This window comes from Hipposideros armiger, unplaced genomic scaffold (genome assembly GCF_001890085.2).
Source record: "Hipposideros armiger isolate ML-2016 unplaced genomic scaffold, ASM189008v1 scaffold_459, whole genome shotgun sequence".
NCBI classification, from domain to species: Eukaryota; Metazoa; Chordata; class Mammalia; order Chiroptera; family Hipposideridae; genus Hipposideros; species Hipposideros armiger.
The window spans coordinates 366,804-385,216 of NW_017731809.1; the positions used below are offsets into that span (position 1 = coordinate 366,804).

The following is an 18,413-nucleotide window of genomic DNA, read 5'->3' on the forward strand; positions in this document are numbered from 1 at the left end:
TATCTACTCTTTTAGCTTCAACTATCATTTACCCTTGTATGATTCAAATATCTAGGCCAGTATTCACATAAACTCCAGTCCTATACAGTAGAGCTCTTACCATCCTCATCCCCTGTCTCAACATACCCTCTAATAAAGTAGCATCTAGTCCCAAGCTAGTTCTTTTTTGGAAATAGCTATTTCTTCTTAAAGATCATTTTCTGAAAGAGAAGAAAGTAAGGGTAGTATCAAGGATTAAGGAAGAGTTAGACTGTTTGTGAAAGAGAATGCATTAGAGAGCCAACAAGAGATGGCTATGATTTCTGAATTCTACCTAAAATTCTATGGTATAAATTGTAAATAACTAATGCCACATGGTCTGCCTTTTCCAGATTTTAGTAATCAGTGTAGCGAAAGATAAATCAGACAATGAAGGTGATAGATGGATGGTAAAACTGGACTAGGGATAAAACCAATGGAATAAGAGAATTTCAGCATGGCCCTAAAGACAGCCAACCATGAGGTCCAGGACAGGAGGAGTCTAGCTGGCTCAATGAGCCCAAGCATTGTGTGCTGAGTCACATGTGGGATTGAAATTAAGTTAGGGAGAAAAAAAAAATACATTCCATGTGTATGGGGAAATAGGAGAAATTAAAGATAAATTCTGATCTGCTTTGCATATAAAAACAATAAAACTTACCTATATATAACTCGGGTTCCAAAGTACCACAAATTTCTAAGTGGTAAATTTATGAATAAGAACAAGAGGGCTCAAATTAAAAGAATAATTAAAACTGATACCTGAAGAATCTGGTCTCCAGCAAGGAGTCTTCCATCTCTGGCGATTATCCCATCCCGATAGACTTCCTGGATAACGATGTTAATCAGAGGCGTTTCATTGCCACCCACAATGCTAATTCCTAACTGAATGTAAGGATTTGAACGGCGAATTTCAATCGTGGTAATTTCGCCTTCTGGTAAACTGGGTGGCTGCTGTGTGGCTGCCGAGAGAAAAATAGATGGAAAGAAAATCAATGTTTTACATTTTGATGTAGAACTAAGCAATGTCACTCAATAAGAAAAACTGAATGTCAAAAAATATCTCTATGTTAAGATTATCTAAATATTTCCTCTTCCAAAGGTAATCAGTAGATGACCAACAAATAGCTACTATGTATCAGATCGCTGGGGACAACACAATGACCTGATAAAGAAATATTAAGAGAATGTCATCTTGTCCTAACTGATAAGAGAAAGTCTGAACCACGAAACAACTGTAAACAGTGCAAGGCCGTCTAAAGAAAAGGCTAACTCTGTGGTATGTAATCGCTATAGGTGTTGAACGACTAATCACATCAAGCTCTAAGAACAGGTGGGTCTTGAACCTTAGGAGACGAAAAAATGCTATAACTGTGGCAGGAAAAATTTGAAATTCATAGTAAAATATGGAATTTCTAAGAGGAATCATAGTTAAAAGTGATACCTGAGGCCAACTATCAAGATATGTCCAAGATCTAGGACTACAGGCTTTCTGTTTGTCCCTGGTGGGTTGCACCGTCAGACTAGAGGCTGCCACCAGATGAGCGCAACAGTCAGAAGCGTGGCCCTGGAGACAGACATATACTCAGCCATTTCCTGGCTGTACGAGCATGGCCAATTAATCTCTCAAGACTCAGTTTTATCACCATTAAAAAAAAAAATCTTGTAATATTGTTACAAGCATTTAATCAGTTAATGTATGTAAAGTGCTTGGCACAGAGCCTGACACAAAGTAAGTAGTTAATCTGAGGTATTATTTTTGTTGTTCTTGATACTGACTTCTTAGTCAAGAAGCATCAAGCTTCTGAACACACAAGCAACCAAGAAGCATGCTACTGACTAAGAATTCATGGACTACAACAGAAGCGGGGTGAGGAGGGGCCACCTTCCTCTGGGGTAAGATTCCCGTGCTGTTTCTAAACTGTTAGGATGGGACACCTAAAAGGGTGAATTACATCGTGTGGACTGTAACTCAATAAAATTATTTCTTTAAAGAGAAAAAACTGGGCTCGGCCGAGTGGCGCGTTTGTTAGACGTTGGCTTGGGATGCCAGCTCTGAGCAGCAGGGCCCCGGTTTGGATCCCACATTAGGGCCACTGACGCTGCACCCTCTACCAGCTAAGATGGTGAACAACAGCTCGACCTGGAGCTGGGCTGCCATGAGTCGCCCGCGATGGCGTAGGCTGCAGTGGGGCTGGCCAGCAGCAGGTGTGAGCTTTCATGAGCTGCCGTGAGCCGCCATCAAATGGCTGGCGACCGACTGCCTCAGCCAGGAAGAGCGCAATGATAACACCAATATGGGCCAGTGAAGTGACGTCCTCCACAACTAGACTGAAGAACAAAAGGACAGCAACTTGTCTGTTCCCCTTCCCCGATTCCCCAATGCTGTTCCCCTCCCCCAATTCCCCAATAAAATCTTTAAAAAAAAGGGGGGGGGGCGGAACTGCATGTTGGGAAACTAGTACAGAGTAACAGAGATGACAAACAAAAGAACGACATGACATACCGTCGGCCACAGCGCTCTCCTCGAAGGCAGGGTTGTCCAGGCCAGGCTCCTCAGTCCATGCAGGAAGAGATGCTGAGGTCAAGTTCCGCTCAGGGGGCGCTGTGCCTGTCTCTGAACAGTCTGTTTCCGGTGATAAAGTACCAGGAAGATCTATTATGGTGGTTCCATTTTCACTTTCAAGCTCTGTCTGAGTTTTACTAGTTTTCCTCCTCTCTAGGGCAGCTCTCCGCTGAGAAGCTCCAGGACACCTAGAAAGTGAGCATCCGGTGGTTTCCAGGTGATATGAAAGGGAAAAAAAAGTGACTCATAGCTTGTACCACAACAAAAGAATGGCATTGGCTTCTATGCAAAAAGCACCTAGACGTACCCATGAGCAGTACATAATTCTGATTTTACTCTCTACTTGAAATAAGTTCTTCCCACTCCGTATAGCAAATTTAAAACAAGGCATCATCACTAACACTGGTTGGGTACATATCTCAAAGAATACTTCAATAAAAATTGTATTTGGGTATGTACTAGTATTAGATACATACACTAGTAAGTACACCAGTAAGGTTGTCTCTATCTGGCAAGAATTATTCTGAAATCCTGATTACATGACCCTTTTTTACAAGTTGAATGGCTTCACCACAGGAGTGGAACTCAGCAGTCTTCTTCCTGGACAAGCCCTTGGGTCCTGACTTAGACCTTAAGTGCCACTCTGCCTCTACATTGTCATGGCCAATGTTACACTTATTCATTAGTGGGGAGCAATATACTTGAAGCTTAGATTTATAATAGTGAACTACAGGTACCCTACGTAGATTGAAGAATATATTCCAAGTACTTGGGAAACTTACAGAACCACCAAGAAATAAGAACTGTTAACTTGCTTGCTTTTACTTATTGAAGCCAACAGAAAGAGCAGAATAGGTGCTTGTTTAAATATTTAAATGAATTTTTTATACACATATTAGAAATGATATCAAGGGGCCAGCTCTTTTCCATCTGACACCTTGACTGGACAACGTGACCAATGCCCGGTTTGCAGAGCAGGACGAGAAGAGGGGATTAGGAAAGGAGAGGCAGACACACATTCCTAGAGCCCCACATGACTCAGGCACCACGCACTTTCACGATGGTGTAAGAAGGGACAGAAAGGCTGGGCAGGATGGGCGACAGCCTTATGTCTAGGGTTGCAGATCTTCATTCAATGACACTTTCTTAATGTAAAATTTCAATAAAAATTAAGTATAGGATTAAATTCAACTAAAATGGAAAGCTATCCCTTAATTATAAAAGTTACAAATGTTTCCTCATGAACTAAAGATTCAAGTCCCGGATTTCAAGTTCTTGATGAGGATCGTTATGAAGTTCCTTTATTCAACTTTTTCTTACTACAGTAATAGCTTGGTTTGAGAACATAATTCGTTCCGGAAATAAACTACTCATATTGCAAGACTTTGCTTGTTTACCAAGTTAAAATGTATTAGAAATGTTTGCTCATCTTACAGAACACTTGCAAACCAAGTTACTCGCAATCCAAGGTTTTATTCTACTTGTTTTCTCTTCCTTTTGCGAAGAAGGGGACAACTGACTTTCCTTTCTGTACTGTTGTGCAGCACTCCAGGGGATATTCCTACAAGGGCCTGACAAATAAGTTTGAGAACTATATCACTGAAAAAATTACTTTTGTCAGGTAAGCAGATTTAATTAGAATATGTTTTAAAAATATTTTATTCAATAAAAAATGAGACAAAACTGGATCATAAAAAATATTTGTGACTAAACATGTAAGTAAAGATTTAATTCCCCAAATATATAGCATACACAAATATCTACATGGGCAATAGGTAGTCTGCAACAGAAAACATGGACTAGGAGCAGGAAATGAAGAGGAAATACAGACTGTGAATACCTGGGAATTAGCCTAGCTACCAACTGAAAAATCCAACAAAACAAATAATTACAAAGCCTGTCCTGCAACTGTTAAATGTGCAAAAATAAATTTTGAAAAGAAAGCTTAAAGCTGTTAGAGAGGTAAAGAAACAGGTACACTTAAATTCCCAATGGGACAAGTTGCTAACAGGAACAAAATAAAAATATTTTAAAATGATATCATGTGAAAACATCAAAGAATGATCTTAGGCAGCATTAGAGGAAGGTTATAGGGAGGACCTTTATTTAAACAAGATGGACCAGATGAGTAGATTGAGATAGAACAACTAGACAAGAGGAGATGATAAGAGAAAGGCTTCAAAGTAACCCAGGGAGACAAGAGTGTCACCAAAAAAAAAAAGTGGCCAATAATGCAAATGCCACACAAGGGGAAAATAAGATAAGGACAAAAAAGCATTACTTTGATTAGGCAATGAAAAGGTTATGGTGATCTTAGAAAGAACACTTTTGGTGATGAGGGCAAAAGCCTGACTAGTACCAGCATTTCTGCTAACGCAACATAAGCAGTGGCAAAAACTGCACACTAAAAATCACAGGGCTTGAGGAAAAAAGAGGATTGGGAAAGACCATTCCAAAACTGTGCCTCTGGTTCTGGGAAATGGCTGCTGACTGGGATGGGGTTTCCTATGGGGTGCTGAAAATATTCTAAAAATTAGATTGTAGTAACGGTTGCACATTTCTGTGACTACACTAAAAATCACAAAATTGTATACTTTAAAAATAGGTGAGTTTTATGGTAGGTGAAATATAGCTCGAAAACCTATTAAAAAAAAAAGGACTATAGGAAATGAGTAGATCAGAGCAGGCTTGGGCAGAGAAAAACTCATGACCAGACAGCTCAAAGCTGTCATTCCTTGTTTGTAAACACTTGGAACTGAAAGAAAAAGGGAAGAAACCAACATTTGTTGAGTGTGTACTTTGTGCCAGTCACTGTGTAAAAACCTTTATATATAGTATTTCACTGAATCCTCACAACCACTCTATTATTCCCATTTTACAAATGGGAAACTTGAAACTTAACTAAGGCGACATCACGTAGCTGCTACATTGCAGAGCCAAAGTCCAAACAAACTCAGATCAGATTTCAAAGACGTCCGCTCTTTCCACTGTGTCATACTAAATTCATTCTTATGGAGTTCTTTTTCTAGGCCTTACAACAACATAAGTTGAATTTATTCCAGAAACGTGTACCTAGAAACAATCATAGAATGTTTGAACGAAAAAGGCCTGAGTGATCAAAATCACAAACAACAAAAACCTACATATCTTATTAAATGGAATATTTAACAATAACACAAATTACAGTTTCCATCAGGGGATATAACTTGGATTATTCAAGCAGTTAACTCCATGTAGCAGGAGGCCAGTGTAGAGGACATTAAAAATGAATAATAACAGAAATGAAATGCACACAACGTTTAAGTAGATCAGGGTAAGCATGCACCCAGATAGTGCAGGGGAAGTGGCGCTGAGGACAGTGGGCTGCCCTGAAAAAGGACACTGGAGGCAGTGGAGGGCTGTCCCTCCCTAGGGAGGGAGCTCTATAAGCAGGTGTGCTTTTTAATTTTCTTAACTAAAACCAAAGGCTCTTGCAGCAGCCAGGGCCAAACCAAAGGACTTTTCCTTTCCTGCAGAAGGTTATACTTCTTTCCATTCCCACTATTCTGGCTGTCCTTATGGAGGAATAATTACACGTGGCCTAACTGAATTTATGATACTGTGGCATCATTCCCTGCTACCACAATGATTCACGATAGGAAACATACCAGGTGCGGTCAAACAATATGGTGAATGTTTAAATAAAAAAATAAATTATTACAGTTAAAGACACATTACCATTAATTACCCTCAAAATACTAGCCCTTGCTTCAAACACACTTATCCCATCGTTCTTGCCACTTTCTGAAGCAGTTCTGGAAGTCCTCTTTCCTGAGTGTCTTTAGTTGCGCTGTTGTGGCTGCCTCGATGTCCTGAAACATTTTTACTTTGGGGAAGAGCCAAAAGTCCCATGGTGCCAGATCCAGTGAATAAGGTGGATGAGGACACACCATGTTTTCATTTGACAGAAACTGCCATACCAGAAGCGATGTGTGACATGGAATGTTGTCATGATGGAAGATAATTTATGGCACACTTTAAAAGACACCTTCTCTCAACCGTAGCTCACACCCGACTGCACCGAACAAGTTGAAACTTGTCACACACGTTACTAAGGTTAAAGATGCTGCTTCCTGGGTTGAAGATCTCTTCCTTTCCGCTGGATGGCACTCAGCAGCAGCATTCAGTGTATTTTGTAATCACAACGAAAGTCTCTGTGTCACACATGGCTTCTGGTATGGCGATTTCTGTCAAATAAAAACATTCTGGTGTGTTCTCATCCACCTTATTCACTGGATCTGGCACTGTGTGACTTCTGGCTCTTCCCCAAAGTCAAAATGACCATGAAAGGTAAACGTGTTGAATCGATTCAGTGGAAATGAGTCTGGCAACCATTGGTGGGGGAGACTGCAGTGCCTTCACAGCCCCATTCCTAGACCTGTTGGTTCCCTGGTAGACCCCACTCGCAAGGATATCTTTATCTAACCTGACTTGGAGCTCACCTAGTGTAAACAGCCTTTTTACTGTGGCCATTTGTTGAAAAAAAAAATCAGAGGCAATTGTTTAAGATTGTGACTGTCTGAGCTGGGCAAATAAACAAAAGGCTAACCAAAAAGTTTAAAAGGAAAACCTAAGGAAAGAAAGGTCCGTAGAGCTTCTGATATGTCCAGGCTGTGTGCATGCAGGGAACAACTGAGAAGGCACTGAGCTCTCACTTCTGGCTAACACTGACACTCTGTGAAAGCAGGAAATGAAGGCTAAGGAGGAACTGTCAAGTGTCTGAGTACTGAAGGTGTACCCCACCATGCACAGAGTCCCTTGGGGAGACTGGGAAATTTATTGGTTACAGGCATTGAAGGAATTCTCTGTCCAGTCATTAGCTGACCAGTAAGCTGAGCAGAGGTTTTGCAGAATTAGTTTACAAATGAATGTCACTGAACAAACAACAACAAATCCTGGAGAAGGAGAAGAATCTGATTCCCAGAGTTGCCACATTATATTATTTAAAATGTCCAGTGTTCATTATGAAATTTTAAAACATGCAAAGAAATAAATGAGTATGTCCCATATGCAGAAAAAACAGCTGTCAACAGAAACTGTCCCTGAGGAAGCCCAAACATTGGCCTTACCACCAGACAATGACTTAAATCAGGTATTATAAATGTGTTCAAGAAACAGGAAACCATGTCTAAAGAACTAAAGGAAAATACAAAAATGATGTTTTACCAAATAAAAATATCATTAAAGAACTAAAGAACCAAATGGAAATTCTGGATGTAAAAAGCACAATGAATAAAATGAAGAATTCACAGGAGAGGAAGAAGAAAAAAATCAGTAAACTTGAAGACAGGTCAATTGAGATTGTGAGTCTGAGGGACAGAAAGAAAAAGAATAATTAAAAAAATGGATAGAACCTCAAGTACCTGTGGGGCTCTATCAAGCGTATTACATATGCAGAATGGGAGTCCTACAAATAGCCAGGGAGGAGGGGGCAGAAAGAATATTTGAAGACAAAACGACCAATATCTTCCCCAGTTTGATGAATCTTGAAAGCAGCAAGAGAGAAGCATCTCATCACATGGAAGTGATCCTCAATAAGATTGGTAGCTAGAAAAAAAGACTCAACCAAGAAACCTATAGCTAGCAAAACTATCCTTCAAAAACAGAACTGAAGACATTCCCAGATCAACAAAAACAAAGAGTTTGTTTTTAGCAGACCTGCCCAACAAGAAATCCAAAAAGAAGTCTTTCAGGATGATCTGAAAGGACCTTAGTAACTCAAATGAAGAAAGAAAAAGCACTGGTAAAGGTAACTACATAGGTAAATATAAAAAACAATATAGAAGTATTTTTTGGTTTATAACTCCATTTTTGTCCTATCTGATTTAAAAGACAACCACACAAAGTAATAATTATAATTCTGTTTTGATGGGCATATAATGCACAAAGATGTAATTTGTATAACTATAAAAGCAGAGATGAGGGGGAAGGAATGGAGCTATATATGAGCTAAGTGTTTGTATACCAGTGAAATTAAATTGGTATTAATCTAAACTATGATATAAATTATGATGTTAATTGTAATCCCCAGCACAACCACTAAGAAAATAATTCAAAAAACATATATGAACAGAAATGACAAAGGAATTAAAATGGCATACTGGAAAATATCTATTTAACACAAAAGAAGGAAGAAACAAAGGAACAGAGAAACAAAAAAGAAATAACATATAGAAACAAACAGCAAAATGTCAGACATAAATCTTACTTAATGAGTTGGCCGAGTGACTCAGTTGGTTAAGAGTGAGAGCTCTGAGCAACAGGGTCACTGGCTGGATTCCCACATGGGCCAGTGAGCTGCACCTGAGCTGAGCTGTTGCTGAGCTGCCAACAAGTGGCAGGATGGCTCAGCTGGTGAGAGCACTGTGCTCCTAACCACCACTGGTTGGACTCCGGCATGGGATGGTGGGCTATGCCCTCCCGCAACTAAGATTGAACATGGTGCCTTCAGCTGAGCGGCCGTGAGCTGCTGATGGGCGGCCGAGTGGCAAATGGACTTGGAGCTGAGCTAGCTGCGCCCTCCACAGCTAAGATTCAAGGACAACAACTTGACTGTTCCCCTTCCCCAATTCCTCAATAAAATCTTTAAAAAAATAAAAAATAATAAAAATAAATAAATCCTACTTTATCAGTAATTATATCAAATATAAATGAATTAAACACTCCGAAAGTCAGTGATTGGCATAACTGATTAAAAAGAAAACATGATCCAACTATATGCTGTCTATAAGACACACTTCAGGTTCAAAGACACAAATAAGTCAAAATTAAAAGGAGAGAAGATATACCATACAAATAGTAACTTCAACAGAACTAAGTGGGTATACTAACTTCAGATACAATAGACTTTAGGACAAAAAACTGTTTCTAGTGACAAAGAAGAACATTTTACAATGATGAAAGTTTCGATCTGTAAGGGAGCTATAACTATTACAAACATAAATACAACTAACAACACACCATCAAAGTACACGAAGCAAAAATTACAGAATTAAAGGGAAAAATAGACAATTCAACAATAGTAGTGTAAGACTTCAATAATGGATAGAACTGGACATAAGAACAAGAAAAGAGACTTAAAGAACACCATAAACAAACTAGACCAGGGGTTGGAAAACTTTTGAGACGGAAGAGCCGCCAGGGGTCAGCAAACTGCAGCTCGTAAACTGTGGCTCTGAAGTAAAATTGAAAATGAAAATAAAACTATCATAGTTTCATTTATAAAATTTTTAAAGGATATTATTCACATAATGGTGATAATGTAAAAATATATTTATTGCTCTCAAATAATTTTTAAATTGTTGTGAGGGACAAGATTGGCTCTTCCAGGGGTAGGCAAACTTTTGAGACGGAATGTACCCAAAGAGTCGCATGTGGCTCGCAAGCTGCAGTTTGTCAATCCCTGAACTAGACCTAGCAGACATCTATAGAACACTCACTCTACCCATCAACGGCAGAAAACACACTGTTCTCGAGTGCATATGAAGCATTTCCCAGGACAGACCATGTGCTTGGCCATAAAAAAAGCCTCAATAAAATTGAAAGGACTGAGTTATATACAGCATGCTCTCCAATCACAATTAATTAAAAATGGATCAAAGACCCAAATGTAAGAGCTAAAACTATAAAAGTCTTAGAAGAAAACATGGGTGTAAATCTTTGTGACTTTGAATTAGGCAATGGTTTCTTCGATATGACACCAAAAGCACAAGCAAACAAACAAAAAAAAATAGATAAACTGGACTTCATAGAAAGCCAACTTGTTTGTCCTTCAAAGGACACAGGAAAGTGAAAAGACAATGTATAAAATGAGAGAAAATATCTGCAAATCATATATTTAATGAGGGTCTAGTATGCAGAATGTATATAGGATGTTCACTACTTCCAAAATGACAAACAATCCAGTATAAAAATGGACTAGTGATGCTGAGCATCTGTTCACATGTTTATTGGCCATTTCAGTATCTTCTTTGTAGAAATCATCTATTCCAATCCTCTGCACCCTTAAAATTGGATTACTTGACTTTTTATTGAGTTATAAGAATTCTGTATATATTCTGGATACTAGACTATTATCAGGTACATGATTTGCAAATATATATCTTTTTACATTATATATGAGAAAAGAAAGCTGGCAAGAACGTGCCAAACACACACTTCCCTCCAAGCTAAAATGTCCATTTCAAAGAGCAACCTTGCCCCAGCCTACCCTGACCCCTGAAGGTTTCAAAACCGTTTGATGAACTAGAAAAGCTCTCGGCATGGAAAAAGACTTCTCTAAAGGTTTTCTCCATATTGTACAAACCTTTTACAATACTGCTAAACAGTAAGGTTTTTAGAGGGAAGAGAAAAATGATTTTGATCCTTGCCATAAATAAGCTAGGACACAAATGTTCAATTTAACAACAACAAAAACATTTACAATTCCCTAAGCTTTAAATTGTTGAGGGTGAGGCAGGGATGAGGGCTAGAGCAGCCATGCTTTATAGTTGATGGTGTTTGGCAGAATTTCACAAAGTAACTACTAAAATGTTACATGCTTAGTACAATATATAGAATTTTTTTTAAAAGCTTTATTTTTCCTTTCAAAGATGGGCACTTTCCCATGTCTTTTAAAATTCTTCATTGTTTTACTATTATATAATCAGTTAGTAGCTAGTAATTTTATTTAAAAACATTCATCTTTCATAAACGTTCTATTTTTAGCTACAGGAGAAAATGTCAACTGTTCTCAAACTGAACCAGATTTCTTAAGAGTAGAATTTAATTCAAATAGGGGAGGTAATTTTAAACTCAAAATTACCAGATTTATGCACACTACTCCTAATGCTGCATTTCTACTAATAACGAATAGGATTTCGAAATCCTAAAAATTCAAGAACAAAGGCACAACAGTCATATTACTTTTATACACTGAATCATTGTTGCTGGTGCTGAAATTCTATGCATTTCAATGAAACATACCAATTTCTAACAGATGAATGAGACTGTGTACAGAGATGCCACAATTGTATAAACCATATTTTGTGTCTCATGACATCACTTTTGTTGCTAGTTCATGTTGGTTTTAAAACATGGCTGCAAATATTTTCACCTCCTCCCATCACAAAGTGAAGCCTCTGGGTGGACTGCTTCAAAAAGAGTAACCGTGTAAGGCATGGTGCGTGCTGTAAAGGCTAGATGATACGAGACCATGCAGCTTCTTGCCTTAGTCACAGCGACACTGAGTGACATGGAAGAACCTTATACCCTGAAGCCGCCATGCTGGAAAGACTATGTTTAGGCTCTCCAGCCCAAGTCCCAGCTGAGCCTACACCTCTGGTTTTCTCCATCAAGGTGCCAGACATACAAATACAGACAGACGCCATCTTGGGAGTAGCTTCTCCAGTTCCGACTGTTGCAGTCCCTGGGTTTCGGGCCTTCCGAGCTGTGGCCCAGATGTCCCCTAACAGAGACAAGCCATCCCTGCTGTGCCCTGTCTGAATCCTGGACTCGCAGGATCCATGAACAGAATCAAACGATTGTTTTATGTCACTATATTTGGGGTGGTTAGTTTCTCAGCAATGGATAACCAGAACATAGGTTAACAATTTAATTGAATAAACATTAGCTGAGTGTCAACTGTGGGCAAGAGAACACAAAAGTGAGTAAATACGTGGTTCAAGCCCTAAAGGAATTTATAACCCAACAGCAGATTCTAAGGTGCTATCAGCTTGCAGAGCACTTGACAACTGGAACGGTATCGGGCACGTAGTAGATAATAACATTTGCCGAATGAACAAATGAACTACATATTATTTAAGGCTGTCTGTTGGAGCATAAACATTTCTACCTGAATTTCAACATTTTTAATTGAGAGACTACAAAAAGGTCAGGCTGTTCATCATACATCTGTTCAAATGGGACGTAAAAATTCTGTTTTATAATTTGCCTTTTCATTTTTATGAATCAGTAGTTACTCTTAGCTGTCTGTATCAATCAAGTCACCCACCTTCTCAAATCATTCACATTTTTCAATGTATCTTTCACAATATAGGCCTAAGACACTTTTGAAATGATTAAATTAGTTCAAATGTTAATAAGCACATTTGGAAAATGGAACTTTCAACTAGACATAACTGCTTAGCCTTTATCAACATATAAGGAAAGGAAGGTTTGAAATTCCCAAGTTTTTACATCATCAACATAAATATCTTGATAGAAAACACTGATACTTCAACACATAAGCAGAACTCAGGGATATTGTGGGTTCAGGTCCAGCCCACTGCAATAAAGCGAGTCTCACAATAAAGCAAGTTGTAATCTTTTTGCTGATGGAGTCTTGTCTTCAATTTATAAAAACAAAAACAAAACCAAAAAACAAAACATCTGTGAAACACACTAAAGCAAAGCCAACAAAACAAGATGTGCCTTATTAAATTCTTGTTTGCATTTTAGTTAAGTGAATATTCCTAAAAATTTGTGAAATTCAGTTGCTATCAAAATAATTAGCAACTGAATTAAGACTTTGTTCAGTTCCTTTAACATCCCATAACTGATATTTATAAAAGAGTCACAAAAGAAACTTATCCCCTAAAAAGAATAGTTCTGAGAGAAATAAGAGAAGCCTAAAATATTCTTCAATCTCATGTAACTAGGCCTGACCAGACCAGCATATTCAAACTTTTGCTATCAATTTCTGGGAGGTCTCGGGCCGGCCAAGTGGTGCGTTGGTCAGGAGTTGACTTGGGACGCCAGCTCTGAGCAGCAGGGCCCCGGTTCAGATCCCACATGCGGGCCAGTGATGCTGCACCCTTTATAGCTGGGATGCTGAACAACAGCTCAACCTGGAGCTGGGTTGCCGTGAATCACCAGCGTTGGTGTGGGCTGCAGTGGGGCTGGCGGGCAGCCAGCATGAGCTTTTGTGAGCTGCCGTGAGCAGCCGTCCTGTGGCTGGCGAGTGACTGCCTCACCCGGGAAGGGCGCAATGATAATACCAACATGGGCCAGTGAAGCAACGTCCTCCACAACTAGACTGAAGAACAAAAGGACAGCAACTTGTCCGTTCCGCTCGATTTATTTAATCAAATAAAATAAGATTTTATTCCCCAATAAAATCTTTAAAAAAAAATTTTTTTTTAATTTCCAAGAGGTCTCTGCTGCCATGTTCAGATTCTACACCTGCTGGTGACAGAAGATTCACAAAAATCTAAGGCTACAGGCATTTTCAAAAGTCTATATTGCTATCCTATACTTTTTCTTAGCTCCTATTTTTAGATAATACAGCTTAGATTTAAGCAATATCTCTGTAAATCTTCATGTTTCTGATACTTTAATAGCATCTTGTTCTTTCTCACGTATCTTAATTATTTCTAATGAGTACACTCATTTTATAATACTAATACTTAGTGTTATAACATGTACACCCATGTGTATATGACACTATCACATGGCAGTGGAGAATATGATTCAATCTGTGGTAAAGTCAGCATGATATATTAGAATGCTAAATAAGGATATTGAAGTTTAACTCTACACCATTAACTAGCTCTAAATCTTTGTGATTCAGTTTCCTGGTTTGTAAAGTGAGAGGATTAATCTCCTCTAATTCTATGTGTATAATGACAAGCTGTTCTATACCTTGTCATTAATACATTTAAGTATAATAAAGTTAGTGTTATTTCTAAATCCAATATATTATACTATGCATTGCTTCATAGCAATCAAAATTACCACAGCTTTTTTAAGGAGAATTTTTATAAGAGCTTATTTGAGCCAACCTGACAACATATGCAAAATTACTGGAATTTCGCACTGCATAGCTGGCTTAACTTGGAAATTTAGACATTAATACATTTATTTCTGTTATTTTATGTGACTCTACCTACTTATGACATGAGATGTATTTTAACCCTTCCTAAGGGTATCAATAATTTTAAAGATCAAGAATTTGACCAAAGTCAAATTACATAACTCACTGAACAATCAGCAAACTAAATTACTTAAGCTTTTAAAAAGCTTTTATCAGAACAAAAATAACCACTAAATGTTTTAAAGTTCCCAACCCCTTGTTCTTATTTAGTCTAGTCCCTGAACACAGAATCTTTCTAAGATCTTAGCAAATAAAATCATATACACTCATTTTCCATGTTACAACAGAATTATTATTTTTATTGGCTGGAAAATAGCCTATTGAGTTGATATAATATTGTATTTTTAACTCTTGCCCTACTGTTAATTCAATTGACTCCAATTTACTGAACTATGTACAGTGTTGCAATGAACATCTTTTTTTTTTTTGGCTTTAGGACACTGTATTCATTTCTCATTGATTGAATATATCCCAACTCCTATGACATGTACAGCCTTCTCTCTTATTTCTACATTACATTTCTTTTTTTTAAATTATTTTTTATTGTGAAATACACATTTTTTAGAATTAGTTGCAGCTGTACAACACAGTGCAATAGTTACACTTTTTACCCCTCGAGGTGACAACCCTCCTCCCCCAATCCGCCGCCCCACTTCCCCCCAATATCATACATATCTATTACAATTGCAATGAACATCTTTATATACAATTTTTCCTTTTTGGATTATTTTCTTAGGATAATAAGCTAGATAAAAGGATATTTACATTTATAATTTTTAAAACACACTGCCAAACTGCCTTGCAAAAAGAGTCTATCGTTATCTCCTGCTACCCATGTTTCTGTATTCATGCTTTTTGATTAATAATGTTCAATACTATCCCATGCAGCTTTGTTATTTATTATATATCAAGTTTTTGTTTGAACACCTTTTCATAAACCCAGTTCCGTCTCTCTCTTTCAAAGTCTTTGCTTACCTGTTTTTAAGATGTGCCTCCAGGTCACAGCGTTGCATTACATCTTGGCACACGGAAGAAAATGGACATGACACTAATAATTTGTCCAGCAGTTTATGAACTAGAATACTAGACTTCTTACACAACTTAAAGTGAAGTCTTTTGCGGTCCAATGGGCAGAAATCTTTCTCCTGTAGGAAGTTTCTGAGGCACTTGCAGCAGAATGTGTGTCCACAGGGGGTATCGAGCGGCTGCAGCAGGGGCTGAAGGCAAATATGGCAGACCAGGTCGTCGTCCACCTCGTCCTGGTAATTGTACAAGTGGTTTTCTCTCGTCCAGTGCTGCTGGCCACATTCAAAACACAGAGGGTTGAAGGAGGAGGAGGAAGTGTGTTCCACAGACACCATCTCATCACCTGTTGTTCCCATTTTGAATCAACCAAAGCAGTTTCTGTATTTTCATACGTTAGACTTCCACTGCAGTTTGGTTTCCTTTAATAGACAGTTATGCATTTGATAAAAACCAAGGCTTTTCTAGATAAACAGAACCAAAAAATAAAAATAAAAAAAATAATTAGTGTCCTCAAGATAGGCTAAACGTATCATCATAACATGACTAGTTAACTTCCTTCTTATTAAAATTTAGATCACGTAATAAATTAGTCATAAAAACATAAAAATGAAATTAAATAACTTGCTAGTTGGCTAAGAATGATGTACACTGCCAAGTTCATGGTAAAAAAAGAAATTGTGATTAAAAGGAAAGATGCCATGTAGTATATGGCGTGACATAAGAAACAATCAGTTTGTTTTACTGACTGAAATCCGCACATAGTTCAATACTCAATGATTGTTTTAAAGCCAATTAATCTACACAGTATGCTAATAATGCAATTTGAGGTACAGTACCTAATACATTGGAGCATTGGAAATCCTAGTCATGGTTCTTTGCTTCTGGCTGAATTTACACAGATAGGGGTAAACCAAAGGCTGTGTCTTCGAAATGTAGTCTCAAGGGTAATTTGGTGTTTGTTAAAAAAATGACCTTTGGGCCAGTGACACTGCCCTCCACAGCTAAGATGCTAGACAACAGCTCAACCTGGAGCTGGGCTGCCATGAGTCGCTGGCGACAGCGTAGGCTGCAGCCCCTGCTGCAGTAGGTTGCCATGGGCTACCGTGTGTAGCCAGCAGCCAGCACGAGCGGCCAGCAGTCAGTGTGAGCAGCCGTCCAGAAGCNCGGGAAGAGCGCAATGATGGTGCCAACTTGGGCCAGTGAAGCAACGTCCTCCACAACTAGACTGAAGAACAAAACGACAGCAACTTGTCTGTTACCCTTCCCCCAATTCCCCAGCTCTGTTCCCATCCCCCCAATTTCATTAAAAAAAAAATGACCTTTGCTCTGTACTACATTTGGGGAGAAATGGATTTCCAAATATGTATGATTTGAATATTCTCTCTATATAGCAGATTACAGAAAGATAAATATGTATAACATATATAACATCTGTGCAAACTCCATAAAATACAATACTATTTTATGCCATTAAAAGAAAAAAACTGTTGTACTTCAATTAAACAGATAAGACATGCTATAGATCTCAATTCCACATCATATTATTTCACACTTTCATGTATTCTGGCTCGCTCAAAGCAGGTGTAGGTGTGTGTGTGTGTGTGTGTGTGTGTGTGTGTGTGTGTGTGTGTGTGTATGTGTGTGTGTCCCCTCTACAACGTAAGACTCTTACCATGGTCCACCCCAGTTTAGTGCAGACCTACCAAGGAATGCTCCCCTCAGATAAGGGTTTCCAGATTCCTGCAGCTGCAGCCCCAGGGGTTAAAAAGTCAACTCTGAAGGCAGCAGCTGTCTATATTCATTTTCCCGTAAATATTTACAGTGTCTAGTCTGTGCCAACATTGAACAAGGATAGAGGAGAGGGAGGAGAGGACAGTTAAGAAAGCCCATTATTAAAATACAATGTAATGAGTACTCTGAGAAAGTTATGCTAGGATGCTATATGAACACAGAGAAAGATGAGGAGAACTGGCATCTAGCTCAGTTTGGCTTTGTGGCCGGAAATATTTTCAAAAAGGGAAAAATATGGACTGCTGAGCTGTGGCAGGAAGCACTGGCCAGAGAGAAAAATAGAGATGGGCATCTGGATGCTAAGTCCCAGGGGCCTGAGCGTGCACGCATAGTCAGGGATCACGGAGCAGGGCAAGACATGGAGGAGAAGAAACTGTACTCGGGACAGGGGGATGGTAAGACTCAGGTGTGCCTGCCGCCAGGACAGAAAGAATTGTCATGTCATGTTAACACTACTGGCATTTGTTTCAGTAATAAAATTCTCCTCCAATCACATGTATGTATTTGCCATGTTATTTATTTGGCGTATTTATTAGAAAAACGACATTAACATTGCAACAGATTTAACAAGAATGGCCATAATTATGAGGGGGTGGGGCAGGATTCAGATGGAATGGCTGATGTCAGATAAGCTGTGTGTTTTTAAAAACTACTTAATAAAATGACAATACGAGCAGCCTGTCAGTACCAACAGTAAGAGCAAACACTGCTCGTATTTTATAACTCCTGGGGCTTGTTCTTTTCCCTCTGAGCTTCGTAACCTTTTGGAGGACAGTGCAAGGTATGTGAGATTAAGGAGAAACACCATCTATTGCAGGCAGATGCTGCTTCAGCCCATGCATTTTAACACAAAGGCTTGTTTTCCGCTCAGCTAGCAAAACACACAATCCTTGGCTATTCTTTGTGACAGTGGTTATACTAATTTTCCCATTCCTCAAGAAAATAAACTGCAATTCTAGCCTCCCACATAATGACTAAGAAAGCATTTGTCTTAAGATTATTATGTTTTAGCTGTTTTCTAAATCTCTAAATAACTCTTAGTGTTTTATTTTCATTTTTGTCAGAAAATCTTTTCAAGAGGAAAAACAACATGTTCCCATTTAAAAGACCAAATAACAACTG

The 18,413-nt window shown here is 38.6% G+C and overlaps 1 protein-coding gene across 7 annotated transcripts in view; it reads right to left on the reverse strand.

Annotated features, from left to right (window-relative positions):
• The window catches only part of LNX2 (ligand of numb-protein X 2), a 69,779-nt gene that overhangs the window by 19,814 nt on the left and 31,552 nt on the right, over positions 1-18,413 (reverse strand). For all 7 annotated transcript variants that reach the window (XM_019666066.1, XM_019666067.1, XM_019666070.1 and 4 more), the window contains 3 exons: positions 15,450-15,961; positions 2,525-2,772; positions 781-980 (listed from right to left, as the gene is read on the reverse strand). In XM_019666066.1, the coding sequence (XP_019521611.1) occupies positions 781-980; positions 2,525-2,772; positions 15,450-15,856 (855 nt within the window). In that variant the 5' untranslated portion in view covers positions 15,857-15,961. The remainder of the gene's footprint in view (positions 1-780; positions 981-2,524; positions 2,773-15,449; positions 15,962-18,413) is intronic.